At 48.0% G+C, this 16,024-nt stretch overlaps 1 protein-coding gene across 3 annotated transcripts in view; it reads right to left on the bottom strand.

The window, feature by feature from the left end:
* Positions 1-615: 615 nt before the first annotated feature.
* SLC39A14 (solute carrier family 39 member 14) overlaps positions 616-16,024 on the bottom strand; it is a 38,797-nt gene continuing 23,388 nt past the window's right edge. For 2 of the 3 annotated variants that reach the window (XM_032471184.1, XM_032471186.1), the window contains exons 2-9: positions 14,631-14,908; positions 12,805-12,988; positions 11,872-12,041; positions 7,715-7,837; positions 6,825-7,013; positions 6,512-6,719; positions 5,362-5,546; positions 616-3,759 (exon numbers count right to left, since the gene is read on the bottom strand). In XM_032471184.1, the coding sequence (XP_032327075.1) occupies positions 3,613-3,759; positions 5,362-5,546; positions 6,512-6,719; positions 6,825-7,013; positions 7,715-7,837; positions 11,872-12,041; positions 12,805-12,988; positions 14,631-14,908 (1,484 nt within the window). In that variant the 3' untranslated portion in view covers positions 616-3,612. Of the gene's footprint in view, positions 3,760-5,361; positions 5,547-6,511; positions 6,720-6,824; positions 7,014-7,714; positions 7,838-9,731; positions 9,902-11,871; positions 12,042-12,804; positions 12,989-14,630; positions 14,909-16,024 lie in introns of all 3 variants that reach the window. The other variant, XM_032471185.1, reaches the window with a different exon arrangement.

The raw sequence follows: 16,024 nt of genomic DNA on the forward strand, positions 1-16,024 counted from the left end.
AATAAGTTAATCATTTTATTATTTTATTTTATTGTGTTAACATTTAAATTCTTTCTTTTTTTTTTTTTTGGTTATTGTTGTTCTTTTTTGGGGGGAGGAGGGGAGATAATTAGGTTTACTTATTTATTTTTTTATTTAACAGAGGTACTGGAAATTGAACCCACGACTTCTTGCATGCTAAGCATGCGCTCTACCTCCTGAGCTACACCCTCCCCCCTAAATTAATCATTTTAAAGTGAGCATGTTTACTATCTGAGGTTCCTTCTAAAATCCCCTTAGGGAGTGGGGGGGGGGGCTATAGCTCAGTGGTAGAGCGTATGCTTGGCATACACAAGATCCTGGGTTCAATCCCCAGTACCTCCACTAAAAAAAAAAAAAAAAGGAAAGAAAATAGTTGCAGAGAATACAGAGTCCAGAGCCTACTAAGCTGAAAAATAAAACTCCATCTTCAACCTTGCCAGCCAATTAAAAAAAAAATTTTTTTTTAAATTAAATCTCTCCAAATGGAAGGTAGACCAGTAAAACAAAGCTTTGTAAATTAGTGAGACACTGTCGCCACCTTGTGTTTAACAGTCTTCATTACACTCACAATACAGTGAAAGATCACACTTGGGATTCAACAGTTACAGAATATAGCTTTATTAATAGAATTTTACAAATAAAAACATTTACAGTCCACATAACTTAAGGTATTTTCTTTTCTAATTTATCCTCATAACACCTGAGTTATTTAAAAAACACTGTGATGGAACTGCAGAACTGTAAAAGGAAATATGAATAATAAAAACCTAACCTCTCTCTTTTGCAAAAATCAGTAACTTTTTGTTTTCTAAGTGGATTCCAACATACTACCATCTCCACATTACCACGGGGAAGAGGACTTACTAAAAACAGACCTTAGGATACCAGAACAGAGAAGCCTTCTTTTTTAAATCCAGGGTGAAGGACCAATGAAAGACCCTAGTTGACCCTATACACAAAACAACCTTTGGGGCAAGGACAGAAGGCAACCTGAAAGCCAGGGTGAGTGAGAAGCAACAGAACCCTTGCTCCTGGGTCACTGCTGCATGTGACAGACTTTCCTACAGTTATCCTTCGTAGGAGCTGGTCCATACGGGGCAACAGAAGTTGAGGATGTGAATGCCAGGGGTGAAAAAGTCCTCAGAACTTGCTACTCTTCAGACTTCTACTATGTACAAATGCTTAAAACAGCAAATCCAACGCTTAGAAGTCACAAAAAAATTGCCATATTTTCAATGCATGAGGCAAATCTGTTGCCAATGGCAACATACAATCAGTTGCACGATTTAAGTGTCTCCACCCCTCCTAAGTTCCAACTAGACTGGCCTCTGGACCAATTACAGTTTGAAGAGAATTTCCCTTTGAGGCAGCTGTCAATGAAAGGAAAGTTCTTACCATAGACGTGCACGAGAAGGGAAAGCACCCTATCGCTCCATCTTTTACTTTTTAATTTGTTAAAGATTACATTTTTGAGCTCTTCTACAACTAGAAACCCACTAATTCTTACTTAGTATTCTACTTCAAGAATAACGGTATTTGTAAGGAATGACAGATCTACAGGGAATGCTAAAATTATAAATTTAATACATCGATGAGAATTAGGGAAGCAAAATCTTCTAAAGTCTTAAAGTTTTTGAGTGTTATTTTCTGCTAGCTCTGAAAGCAGTTTGAGAAAAATAAAACAGAAAAGACAAAGAATCATTTGAAAACACTAACAATAACAGGAATAAGGATATTATAAAAAGTTAAGATTCCAACATTCAAGGAATTGATTCTTTGGTAAAAACTGGACCATAATTCTACCAGGAGTCTGTCCTGATAATTCATCTAGAATCTTGAGAACTGAGTTTTCCTTCCTCTTCCGCCCATCTCAAATCTATCAAAGCCAACAGGCAAGATGAGAAAAAAAAGTTAAAAAGCATCACTGGAGGTTTTCCCGCTCATGTTCTTTTCAAGAATGTTCCTGGTTTGAGGGTTGTTCCCCAGGAAGAAAAAAAAAAAAAGAGTAGATGCTGCTTTTAATTACTATAGAATGGAAAATTTTCCTGGCAGAACGGAAAAAGTCACAGGTGGTGGCAACGAACCAGCACCTGCCAGTCACGTGCACAAGTCAGTTTGCGAGCACAGCCCCTGGGCTGCAACTGTGGGCACCGCTGAGGGAGGCTTCTGGAGAGGTCGGCTCCCCAGAGTGGCTAAAGAATCTCACATTATCAATATGATAATAATAAAGCAATTCACCTAGTGAACTTGGGGATTAGCTCCCCTTGCAGCCAGAGCGCCGAGGAGAGGGCTCCACAGGGCCTGAGGCTGGCCTACAGTCTCACAAACGAGTCTATCCGTCCATTTTCTGAAAAGAGTTAGAGCAATTTATATTCCAATTTGATACAGGATTCGCCCCTTCCTGTTTGGGGGGAGGGAGGTGGGGAAGGAGGAGGAGCCCAGACAGCGCAGTGTAACCAGTAGGTCCTCTGTTCTGCAAACACCAGCGGTGCCCCCATCCACGCTCTGGGCCTTGTCTCTCAGAGTTCTATGGCTTGTACTGTTGTTATTTATGGAATTAACAAACCCTAAATGTCACCTGCACTGATTCCATTTCTGATTACCCTTGTGGAAAAGCGTAAGCTGCACCCCGATTCTCTGGGGCAACCTGCCACTTGGCAGCAGAAGCGGTGACCGGGGAGGTAAACGTGTGCAGTCTCCCCTCTGCAATGAGCATCATGAATGTGCTTAGAATGTGCTCCCAGGGAGGCAGCGGAAAAGTCTCTCAGGAGATGGGAGTGTGGAAGGGGAGGTGTCTCCTTTCTCTGCCCTCCAGTCTGTCACTGCCTAAAAGGAGGGGAAGTTCAGCCACAGAACTCTGTGTCTGCTCACCTGGACGGCCAGGAAACCCCAGGTGCAGTCAGAACCAACGCCTGGCGTCCCCGGGGGAACAAGTAACTGTCCCAACGAGACACACACCATCGGGTCTACTTCCCCCCCTCTCAGGAGGATCCCTGCCTCTCCTTGTCTGTTTCCAAATTTTAGTTCTCTTTGACAAAAGAAGCAAGCAACTGCACAGCTTGGAAAAAACAGGAGGGATTCCTGTCGTTTGTACCTTTTCTGTAAAAACAGGCGAATTCATTTAAAAATGGGTCACCTTGAGGCCCAGGATGCACAGTTAGATTTATGGGCCCCAAACTATATAGATTCACCACACTTCTGATATTTCTAACCGAGTTATGACTCTTGGCTATATTTCTGCATCGTAGGGCCAAGGATTCAGAACGTCTCAGTGCTGGTTGGAAGAGAAAGAGGTCAGAGTAACCAGAGAAAAAAAGTTAGGCTTGTCTTTTCAGCTGCATTCAGTTCCAGAATCACTCTGAGAAAGAAGAGAAGGAGAGAGGCACTACCTAGAGGCTGGTTACCAGGGCAGCTTATTCCTAGGACAGAGCATTTTAAAAACAGCTGACACTTGAATGCAGGAATACAGTCCGTGTCACAGTTTTTAATAGGACTGCCTCTTCCGAGGAGCTTCATGGACGAGGCGTCCTCCAGCAGGGGACAGGATAGCCCGGGGCCAGACCTCCAATCCCGCTGGCTCCAGGCAGGGCCCTACCCGATCTGGATCTGTCCTGAATACATGGTAAGGAGCAGCATGATGGCGAAACCAGTCAAGAGGCCCAGGTTCTGGATGACAAAGGGGACCAAGATACTGCCCTTCCTTTCATCCTCTTGGCAGACCTCGTTCATCTCGGGGAACTGGGGAAGAGAGAAAAACAACAGAGCTGAAGTTCCCGTCTGAACCTGTTCGCAGGACATTCAGTGCGAGAGAGAGTACCTGTATTTATACCTAAGAATTGTTACAGTACTTCTTAATATTTATATGAGAATATCAACACAGACAGTAGCATAAATATTGTTTTAGCTATTATTTTACATAGTTAACATATACACATAATTGGCTTATAAGGAAAATCAACAGCAGCAGCCTCTAGAACATAAACTTAACAGCCTTTCTCCAAGGTGGTTACTGCCACTTTACAACTATTGAGGAAAAACAAAGTACTGCATGTGCGTGTAGCCCTGGATGTGTTCAGATGCTGGCTAAAAATAGCCACTTTGATAAAAATTACTGTGACCTTTTAAAAGCACTTGAGGGGGGAGGGTGTAGCTCAGTGGTAGAGGGCATGCTTAGCATGCAGGAGGCCCTGGGTTCAATTCCCAGCACCTCCACTGAAATAAATAAACACATAAATAAACAAATCTAATTACCCACCCCCTTCCAAACCAAAATGAAACAGATAAAAGCACCTGAAAAGGTCTTTTGGCTACCAAAATGTTGTCATGTGTTTGGAAAACTGAGTATCTGTGTAAGGAACCAGAGAACAGAGCTATGACACAAGGCCTCCTGCTGTTGGTCAGCAAGGCAGGTGACAAAAAATACCCTAACCCCAGGGAGGGCCACCCACAGAGGAGACGCTAAGATGTTTCCCTGGGCTGAGTGTAGGCGCTTATCATCGCATCAGAAATACTACTTTCCAAGGTTACGGAAAATAATTCATGCAAACATGCCAAAGAACACGTCATGCCAACAAACAAGGAAAGAAATCAACCAGTCAGTTATACAAAAGATGCAACAACAAACCAGACCCCTCACTAGCAAACTCAAAACTACTTAAGTGGTTATGTCAAAGGTTAGCAGGTCCAGCACAGGGTACACTCTCAGACACTGCTAATAACGTAAGGAAGGGTACATCTTTTTAAAAGCAATCTGGCAATACGTATTGAAAGCCCCAAACCATGCATCCCTTCTGAGCCAGCAGTTCTTGCTCTGGATAAGGTCACTCCTCTCACCAAATGACACCGCCACTGAGAAGGATGCTTTTTAAAGAGTATGCAACATGAAAAATGTCTGGGATACATTAAGTGAAAAAGAAACCAGGATATAACATTATATATTCAATGTGATCAGAGTTATTTACAAACAAACACAATGCACTGAGACAAAAAAGAAACAAACCCAAGTGGTGGTGGTGTTCTGGGGGAGAATAATTATGGGTAATATTCTTTCCTTCCTTCCCTCCTAGCTTCCTTCTTTTCATTTATCTGTAATACTTAAGTAAGGACACTGGAGCTGAGTTTGATCATTTTCTTTAATGACACAAGCTTTTCATCCTTTAAAATCTAATGTCTCCTTATGTCACTGAACTGTACACTTAGGTAATTGTGTGGTACGTGAACTGACTCCTCAATAAAGCTGTTATTAAAACCTAACTAATGTCCCCTTAGCTGTCTTCCCAGCTAATGACTTTAATAACGGATCCAGTTTTGCTTACGTGGCAGAAAGTACATTAGACTTACCATATCAGCCAGAGAGATATAAAGGAACATTCCTCCAGCCAGTGCAAAGATCCAGTTGGCAGAGAAGTGGTTGCTGGCTAAGATGCCAAAGGCCAGACCCACGTAACAGCAGCAGGCAGAGAGGAAGTTAAAGAAGAGAGCCTGCTGGATATTCATGCCGGCATTGAGCAGGATGACGAAGTCTCCTATGGCAGGGGAAACAAGAGGGGAGGGTGTGGGCAGAAGAGTCATACTACCTCGTGGGACACAGAACTGGATGAGGACAGACTGCTTAAATGATGGATGGAGACCGGGTGAAAATCAAGACAGCCCCCGACTGGAGACCACAGTGGCAAGACTTAGGGCCCCCTTCATCTCCACGCCGGGAGCCGTCTCCATCTGCGAGGCTGGCCATGTACTTCCAGCCTAGAGGCTGAAAGCTGTGTACATGATTTTCAAAAGGCCATTTAGCAATGGCCTCATTTGTCTTTTGATTGATGGTGAAACAGAAGGAGTTTCCTTCCTCAAAACTAAAATGAATGGTATTTTTAGGAAACAAAATTGTGACTGAGGGAAGTTAAGTAATTTGCCCAAAGTCATAAGCCAATAAATGGCAAAGCCGGGACTTGACCTTGAGTGTCTGTGCCTGCAAAGTCGGCTTTTTACACTCTCCCTCTGATAAAACCAAGGACCTTCCAAACCCTGGTTCATCTACCTCTATGCACTAGCCTTCTAACATCACATCTCAGCCTCTGGAAGAGTGGTAGGATCTAAGAGACCTGTACTGAGCACTCAGAAGAGCGTTATGGTGCGTAGGAGTCCTTTCCACCATTGTTTCCCTTTTGCTCCTCATGATAAATCAGAGAGTGAGGTAGGTACCATTATGAACCCCATCGTACAGGTGAGGAAACTGAGCCACAGGATGTGAGGCCGAAGGGAAACAAGCATCTCTGTAAAAACTCCGTCATTTCCAACGATCAATTTTCAATTATTCATTCAACTGTTAAGAATTGGTGGTTCGATTTCCTATAGCGTAAAGAACATGTTAATTGTAAGTGTTCTGAAGTCGGGGAGGAGCTGGCCACAGGAAGGATGCCTGGGCCAGTAATGGAGGCAGCCCAAGTGGAATGGGCTGGGAGGTTTCGGGGGGCTGAGGTGCACACACACTCACCTAGCTCGTGTGGGAACTCCTCGCAGAGGATGGCCACTGAGGTGCTGATGCCCTGGAAGACCGACACGGTGAAGGAGGCGCCGATGGCCAGGCCATCGATGAAATTGTGGAGGCCGTCGCTCAGGGTGATCATCCAGGCCAGAGTGCCGATGTCAGAGTAGCGGACACCTTTCAGCCAGTAGCAGGCGCTCTGGGAAGCCTGCAGGTCCTGGATGAGAGCCCAGCCCCAAGGCCCCAGGTCAAAGGGTGAGTGTCAAACCTGTCGTTACCGCTTAGGGGCCCCCGCCCGCCAAACAGCGGCCAGCCGACTGACCTGGACAGACAGCGAGCCCACAATGACCTTCTCATCCATCACGGGGGCCTTCCCGTCCAGCTCGCTGCTGCAGTGCTGAGGAATCATGTGGTCCAGATCCCCGTTCTGCAGCTTCTCTGTCACCCCCTCCTCCTGGTCCTTCTGGGAAGGCAGTGTCTCGGAAGCATAATGGCTATGTCCATGGTGATGCTGGAGGGACCCCAGGGAGGGGTCAGCACAATGCTCACCAAAACCACCCCACAGGGCAGGGAAGACCTCACTCCCGCCATCAGAAAAAGCACAAGCGGGCGATATGACAGGGACCTCGGGCAAGTTGTCAGAGAAAGCGGAACTGAGGGCACTGTGGGGCTGGTGGAGGACAGATCTCAGAGCAGTGACCTCAGGGCCCACACTCATTCCATCCAGGAGGCACTGCTAAGAACGTTTAGAGCTCCTCCTTGCAATGGCTAATTTTATTCCATTCAGCAACTTTTAGAGGATAATTACATGCCAGGCACCAAAGGTAACTTCTGGGGGACTATGCTGCCATCATCGGTTCTGTGTCCTTGCGCTCATACCTCAGACACAGTGCCTGTCCTTCATCTCCTAAAGGTATGGAATTCTATTAAGGAAATAATCTAGATCAACACACAGTGGGTAAATTACCGCCTAATAAAAGGCACACAGTTCAGATCTGGTTTCCGGTTTGCCCTCACCCCTTGCTAATTCCCTCCTGAGATGAAGTGGGAAATTCACTCATGAAATAATCTGTGGGTCTGAATCCAAGGTAGGAGGGTCCGGGCGAGCTCAGTGGATCGGTGTTGAGGTAACACCACTACCAGGACATGAAAGCATTTTAGAGATGGATGCTCTCCCTAGGGTCACTTCCTTTACCAACAGTTAAGCCTCACCTCATTTTTCTGTTTAAGAAGTATCTTCAAGATCTTCTCTGTGAAAAAGAAAAGATAAAAGCCCCCGAACACCATCGCAGACTTGGAGACATAATTATCTTCCAGAGGGTTGAAACCAAAAGCCTGTGGACCCCGGAAAACAAAGTGAGTTTAAGAATACAGAAAATCTTCGTTGGTCCCCTCTCATCTCTTAACTGCTTCCCTGACTCCAGGAAAGGAAAGAGACTGGGGCAACTCTGCCATCTCCCCAATCTCTTTCCAGCAAAACCTAAACCTGGATGTTTCCCTAATGTCACATCACCAGACCTGCTAGGTTCTGGCTTATTTTCTGATGCAAAAGACAAATCGTCTTTAGAATTTTAGTCTCGGGGAAAAACAGCCTTGGGTGTGATTTTCTGCTTTTAACGAGGGCTACCTTCATTTCCCCTGCTGGTTGGCTACAATGGCGAACTCTGCTGGCAAATTCCATGCTTCTGGAGAAGGGCACTAGTATTTGTTTTCATTGTTATCTAGCATCCCTGGCTGATCTGCCCGTAAACACCAGCGAGATGGTGTAATTAAACTTTCCAAAATGGGAAATCCTTTCCCCAGTTAAACAGTAAGAACTGCGGCATCTTCCTGACCGCAGACCTCCCAGCGACTACAAAGCCAAGAAAGCAGACTGTGACTGCACGTGTCAGTTTGGGGGGTTTTGTTTTGAGTTCTGGAAACTTCACTTAATAAGGGGGAGAAAGAAGAAGAAGAAAAGAATCCATTGGGAAGCAGACAGGAGCAAAAATCAGGAGAATTCTACTCCCAGTGATGCTCCTGATTTGTGTGTGTTGGTGGGGCGGGTCTGGGGAAAGTGACTGGTGACCTGCTCCTCTGTTTTCCAACAGGAAACGGGCCTCTCGAATCAGCGCCAGCTTTCTCATGAACGGGTCGCAGGTAAAAGTGACCACTGGTACCAGGGACTCGGGACTGCTTAAAGTCAAGTGTTTTTCCTTTCTGTTTTAAAGAGACAAAATGCCATCTCTACCCCTAGTGTGGTTTTCTACGAGACATAAAGGTCAAGTTCTAAAATAGAAATGATACATTCAGGCTGACTTTCCGGGAGAGTCAAATCACCTTAGGGGAAAGTGGGGCGAAAAGAGGCAACTAACAGTTGTTCTCCACAGAAAGCACTAGGATGGGAGCTCCTGTGCAGGTGGGATTCTGTATCTCGTCAAGGGATAAAACTTTACTTGTTTCCTAGACGTCACAAAACCACATCTTGGAAAACATGAACTGCTCTACGAAGCGGGGCGTCAGCTTTCTGTCTCACGTCCGGCTGGTCCGGACCTGTCAGACCACCCACAGCGCAGTGTCTCATACTTCCTGCCATCAGCGGGTCTGCTCAGAGACCATGCCAGATCAGAAACTCCTTCAAGGCCCTTTGCAAACCCTACAGACACCGGGCTCCTCCTTTGCGAAGGGTTTCTGGTTAGCCCAGGCGAAGGAGCCAGGGTGCTTGCTGTCAATGTGCGTGAGACCAGACTGGCCCCCAAACACCCTACTGAGGAGAACTGATCTTTTTATTGAAACTTATGCAACCTGCTGATGTGGGGGGTTTTGAGGTGCCCAAAATCCCCAGACTGGGAGCCGTGATCTAACTACACTATCTCCCTTCATCCAACAGATAGAGCACTAGGCACAGGCATGCTACAAACATTAACTCATGTAAATAATCCTCACAATATCGTCCTGAGGTCCATCCTATCTCCCCCATCTTACCTATAAGGAAACGGAAGCACAGACAGGTTACATGACCTGCCCAAGGTCCCAGACTTTGTGGCTGGTGGAGCTGGGATTCGAAGCCAGCTCTCACACTGACTCTGCTGCCTCTCTGAGCTCGTCCCTACGTCTCAGCATCACTTTCCAAAAGGAGAAGACCTCCTCTCTCTGCCTTCCATGGAGATGGAGGGCCCTCCCACTGTGCCCCGCCGTCCCCCCAGGGGACAGGCGTGCTCCTGCGTGAGGGGGCCCTGGCTTGCCATACCTCGGGGATGAGCTGGAAGAGGGCGTTGGAGTAGAGGGTTCCAATCGCCAGAGCTATGAAGTAGAGCAGCAGCCTCTTGTAAAAAGTCTTCTTCATAAAGGGCACCACGCTGGCCCCCATGAGGGAGCAGAGGGAGATGACGGTCACACAGAGGAGACCGTATCCCCACACTGCCGTGGGGGGAGAGCCAGCCCCACCCGGGACAGGGAGAGGGGCGAACGCCCCACAGCCCGGCAGCCACCATTTAGGTAGAGATGGAGAGGACGGGAGGCAGTGAGGGAGGTTTTGGTGGATATTAACAAAGGCGACAAAAAAGAAAAATCAGAGAGACAAGCAGGGAGGGAGAGAGAAATAGAACATTTGTTAGTGATTCAAGTCTGATGAAATTTCCTTCAATCAGTTTAGGAGAAATGGGGAGGAACCCAGGTGGCCTTGGAACCCTGTGTCTCCCACCCCTGCTTCCTGGTGGCCGAGTCCCGCCTGCCAGCTGCTGTGAGCTGTCTGGCCCACGGCCCAGGGGTGCCTGGGCCTCGTCCGAGGCTGCCCGGCAGACTTTGGACCCGGGGGCTCTCTGAAACAGGAAATGAGCTCAGGGAAGAGACCGATCGTCTCGCTGCCGTGTCTGCACGGCCGACCCGCGCTGTGCGGGCACACGTGACGTTCCCCCATCTGGTCTGCTCCGTGCAAGACACAACCAAGTCACATGTGCAGGGCAGAAGGGACAGGGGACAGGCAAGGCCCGAGGCCCAAAAATTCAGTTTCTTAACACCTCAGGTTCTGTTCTGTTTGTTTCCTTTTGCTTTGAGGGCTCCAGCAGAGAAAACAGAGTTCCAAGCTCACCCCGTCACAAGGTGTTCCCTCAGCCATTTCCCAGGGTCGCACACACTCCGGGCAGGACAAAACTGCGCCAGGACAAGGCCTCCACTGCGAGCGCAGGGGCGGAGTGTGTGTACCACGATTGTATTCCCATTCAACAGGCAACATGGCATTTCATTTCCAATCTTGCAAAACAATTAAATTTAATTTCTGGAGCTGAAAAAAATAGCCCAAGATGAAGTCTGCCCCGAGAAGCGTTTGCTGGATTCACGTGGGATCCTAACATGGAGTCCAGGTGGTTCATCTAAAACCAGGTTTCTTCTCTCATCACGAAGAAGGAATAGGCAAGGTAAGGCCTGGACATCCCAGGTGGTGTCTCTTCTGGGAGAGAGTCTTTTGACTGAGAAAGGCCGGGCAGCTGCCCACACAGGCTCTTTCTGGAAGGCGGCCACCGTCATTCCCAAAGGAGGTCCGCTCATGACCCATCGCCCCTACTGCACGTCCTTGACTGCGCTGACAGGTGGGCAGACCATCAACTTGGGGCTTATTTTTTTCAGCTCCTCAGCGCTTACAGTTAAAAGACAAAATTAACAAACATTTCAAAACAGTCAAGGAAGGGCGCCAGGAAGTCGGTCCTATCAGGAAAAAGTCAGGATGCAAGGTGCGAAGGACTGTGTGTCCCTTTCCTTTATTATATCATTATAATTTCGCTTGTTTTTGTAAAACAGTCCTCATTCTACATTTGGCCCTCTATGCTAATGGATTATGGCTGCTTTAAAAAAAAAAAAAAAGGATCGGGTACGCCTTAGGCCGATCCAGCTTTTCAGCTGGTAACCTCTTTCCTTCCACCTCATTTCAGGTGGATAAACTCTTGGCGGCCACACCTGAGTACTGCCAGGACCTCTACTTAGAGTGGGTCTGGAGGACCAAAGGCAGGGACAGCGACCACCGGCTCCAGCTCTCCTTCTGAGTCCTGCAAAGGCAGGGAAGGGACCCTGCACCGGCTCAGGAAAGGCACTGACTGGGGAAGGAGGCTGAGAGGCCCCCAACGTGGAGGGGAGGGAAGGGATGTGAAGAGCCTTGCATCTGACACCCCCTGAAGAGAACAGAGACAAACCTGGGTGCCCAGGAGTGAGAGGAGGCCCTTGAGATCCAGAGACAGAAGTCATTTGCATCCTTTGATAATGAGAAAGAAGTTAATGTTTCAGGTGGCAGCTGTCAGGTGCCCGAGAGCATGGGGTGGGGGCGGGGACGTGAGCCAGGGGTGGGCCCGGCGGTTGATGCCCCGGGGAGACAGGACCCGCACGTTTCTGGTCTACTGCACCTCTGGGATGAGCTGGAAGAGCGCGTTAGAGAGCAGCGTTCCAATGGACAGGGCGATGAAGTAAGTGAGCACACGGCTGAAAAACGCTTTCTCTGTGCACGGCAGGACGAGGACTCCCAGGAGAGAGGCCAGGTTAATCACTGAGACACTGAGGAAACCAAAGCCCCACACTGTGGAGGAACAAGAACAGATGGGGGCCTCCATTACCGAGGGTGGGGGTGCTCCTGCCACCTGGAGCAGCCCGATCTGAACTCGGCTGTGACCAGGGCAGGCAGATTCGCCAACCCATCAGTAAATATCCGCTAAGTCCATCTCTTGCTGGGTGCTGCAGAGAAGCCTAAAAAAATACACCTAAGTTGCTATCCAAAAGCAGCTCACCTCTGAGATGGAGGGGCAGGTGAAAACATGGAAGGCTAAATACCACAGGACCAAGTGCTGGGCAGCACACAGGATTTCAGAAGGGCGATCCAGGCCCATGGGAGCCACGCGCACGCCAGAGCACGGTGAGTCCACTGTGGCCAGAGCAGAGGTCCCGGGCAGGGGGGGAGCGAGAAGGATGAAGTGGGCTGAGGGCAGACTGTGAAAGGTCTTAAATGCTAAGCGGAAAACCAAGACGTTGGCCCCCTTTGTGGTTTAATGAAAACCAAAACAGTAGAGTGGCTCAGGGGCACCTCCAGGCTGGCCCGAAAGCCCAACACTGAACCATCACCGGCCACGCTGCCCAGTCTGGCGAAACGCTGGACCCGTCTTCTGAGCAGCACAGGACACCAGTATAGTCAAGACTCCAACTCACTCCTCCCACAGATGATAAGAGGGTGATAACCAGTTAAACATTCAGCAGGCCGCTCTATCTCATCAGCCCAGCGGTGATCCGGGCTAGCCTGCAGGAGGACTAGCATGGACACCAGGCCCTGCCTTCCCAGCCCAGCTCACCTTCCACTGAGCTGGGCCTCCCCTCCTCTGTCGGCTTGTCCTCCTTGTTCTTGTTCTTGGGGGAGCAGGCCTGGGAATCCAGCTGCTGGAGGATGGTGGGGCAGAACTCCTTGAACTCACTCTCCCCAATCCGCGACTGGTTGCTGAAGTCGTGGGCAGCGAAGAGGTCCCCAGAACTGAAGCACTGAAACGAAGCAGGAGGGGCAGAAAGTCTCTTAGGGCCCAAAGTCACACTTTGCCCCAGCGCCTCCCAAGAAGGAAACTAGAAGATGGTATTGTCCATAGTTCACGGAACCCACAGACTAATTTCCAACACAGTCCCTAAGCTTGAAAACCTGACAAGTAATCTTGGCAATCAGCCATCCATACATACCTTATACACACTCATCTGTCAATGGTTCTGGGAACAACTGAATTCCAATCATTATGAGCAAGGTGTGGGTGCTGGAAAGCACGCCTCTATTTGCATACCTGAAGATACAGCTCCATCCAGATACCAAATCTGGCTCCCTCACAATAGCCCAGGGAGCTATTACAGTGAAATGCAGATTTCAGATACTTCTCTGGAGCTACTGAGCACAGTTTTGTCCCCAGCCTGCTGAACGTGCTGTCAAGAGATTAGGGAAGGAAGGAGGTGGAAATCTAAAGATGGGCATGGGGCAAGTGCGGGCTGGCCAGTGGGCACGAGTTCTCAGTTCCCTTGGGAGGCATCAGGTAAGCGGTTCTCACATTCCGTTCCTGTGAAACACTGCTATTTTACTTCTAATTAGACACTCACCCACGTCAGTCTTTATCTGAATTTGGTTTTACATGGGTCTGTCTCCAAGGGAGTCAGCCCTTGCAGGCGGTGATGATGAGCGAGAGTTTCTGGGCTTACAAAGCTGGGGGCTGGACTCTGTGACCCCGCGATCCTGCTGCTACGCTGGGAGGCCTCTGGGGTCAGGCCGCAGGAGCCCCCCAGGGCAGCACTCCCGACCAGCTCATGCACCATGCCCCTGCGGTTTTCAGGCCACGTGGTCCCTCCAAACTCTACTCTCCTTCAAGGCAAAGCTCCTGGGACACCTCCCCTGTGACGCTTCCTTGACTATCTTCTAGTGCACTCTCACCCCCTTGCCTGATTTCTGAATCCTACAATGACTGTCCAACCCACAGCATCTAATGCTTCATTTCAGTATCAGCTAACTTTGTTCGTGGTTGGTGGAGTTCCCCATCCTGAGGGTAAACTCCCTAAACAGTAGTCATTTTTCTGTTTCTCACAACACAGCACAGGGAACAAGGCAGACACATGAAGGCGTTGCTGGCTAACTTACATTTGGCTCCACACATGGCCTCAGACTCTGATTAGCCAAGATGAAATGGAAGACAGAACAGAGAACCAGGAGCCAGAAGACCTGAGCCTTAATCCTGCTCCCTCCAGAACTCACTGTGGGCCTTCAGTATCTCAGCATACACAGGACATAATAAAGATTTTCCACCTACACCTAGCGGTGCTTCGAGGCTCACCTGGGACAGCAGGCAAAGGGCTTTGTATAAACATTATTAGAAATACTAGCCATCCTGGGGGCCCCAGCTCACCAGGAGATCCCAGTGAGCTCTGAGGAAGGATCTAGAGGGCTGAGAACCTCTACTTCCTGGCTGCCCTTGGCTGAGGGCTTCAGAACACCCATGTGGGAGGTCAGGAGGCGCTGCTGGGGACTCAGACTAGCTGATCCAGACAACAGGGGAGGAAGTGGCCCCATGCTCTGTCATCAAGGCTCGCCTGTCCCCAATTAGATTGTGAACCTCAAAAGGGCAGAGGCAGCGCTGGGCAGAGCCGGAAACCTTACCGTCGAGAGGTTCCTCTGCCCCTGCACAGGCTGGGTGATGTTGTTCTGACTCACTCCCACATCCAGGTGCTTGAGCAGGGCCTTCAGCTGCTGCAGGGTGAGGCTGTCACCCTCCCCATAGCGATGCATGAGGTCCTGCAGGAAAGAGGCTGCGCTGATGGCGGGCATCCCCGGGGAAACAGCCTGAGCCTCCGGAGCAGCTGTCCATACGCTTAGCAGGGTCAGCAGGAAGCAGCCAGGGAAGACTGGGTGCAGCAGCTTCATGGCGACAGGTGAGCCTGCAAGAGCAAAAAGCCAGGTGGGGGCAAGGCTTTGGAGACCCACCCTCTCCTTCCACCCTCCCAGCTACAGGCAACCACAACCAGCCCCTCAGCCATGCTCCAGACAGGTGGGGTCTCTCCTCAGACTCTGAATCCAGTCAGTACCTGCGCTGACCCTTCACCCCTTCTCTAATGCCTAGCTTTTGAGAAAAATCCTTCTTCTGGAACAGAACATGAAATAAAAGGACAAATTCAACAGGTTTGACTAAGTTTAAAAAGACAAAAATAGAAAAACTACATGGCTCTTGGTTTTTGTTTCAAGTCCCTGTCTTTTTTAGAGACACTGAAATCATCATGGATTAAATACCTTACTTGGGATTTGCTTCAAAATCACAAAGGAGGGGACATTTGCATTAGAGTCAATGAGACAGGATTGGGCAGGAGTTGATAACTGCCAAAATGAGCGGTGGGTAGATGGAAATTCATTATACTATTCCGTCTACTTTTGTATGTTTTGAATTTCCCCAAACAAAAATCTAAAAAATAAATAAATAAATAAATAATACTACAACTAAAAGAAGGAAGGAAAAAAAAAACTGGGAAAAATACACACCATCAAACCTGCCAAAGGGTTATCTCTATAACTGCCTAAATTAGGGAATCAACATGAAAAATACTCAGTCTCCCTGGTTTGTTAAGAACACAAATTTACAAGATGGAGGGTGCTACTTTGCTACTTATTAAAACAGCAAAGCAGATTTTTTAAAAAAAGATATAAAACCACTGTATACTACAGGGAACTATATTCAATAACTTGCAGTAACTTATGGTGAAAAAGAATATGAAAACAAATATATGTATGTTCCTGTATGACTGAAGCACCGTGCTGTACACTAGAAATTGATTCAACATTGTAAACTGACTATACTTCAATAAACATTTTTTTTAAAAATATACAAAACCAAATGTTAGTGAGGGCAAACAACAGAATAACATACTTCTGGTGGCTATATGAATAACATGATTCTTGAAAAGTTATATGATAATAAATGTATTTAAATCCTTCAGTAATTCGACTTCTAGAATTTACACTGATAGAAGCAATCCGAAAATAAAAAGCCTACAGGCAGAAAG

This window comes from Camelus ferus, chromosome 31, assembly GCF_009834535.1.
Source record: "Camelus ferus isolate YT-003-E chromosome 31, BCGSAC_Cfer_1.0, whole genome shotgun sequence".
NCBI lineage: Eukaryota > Metazoa > Chordata > Mammalia > Artiodactyla > Camelidae > Camelus > Camelus ferus.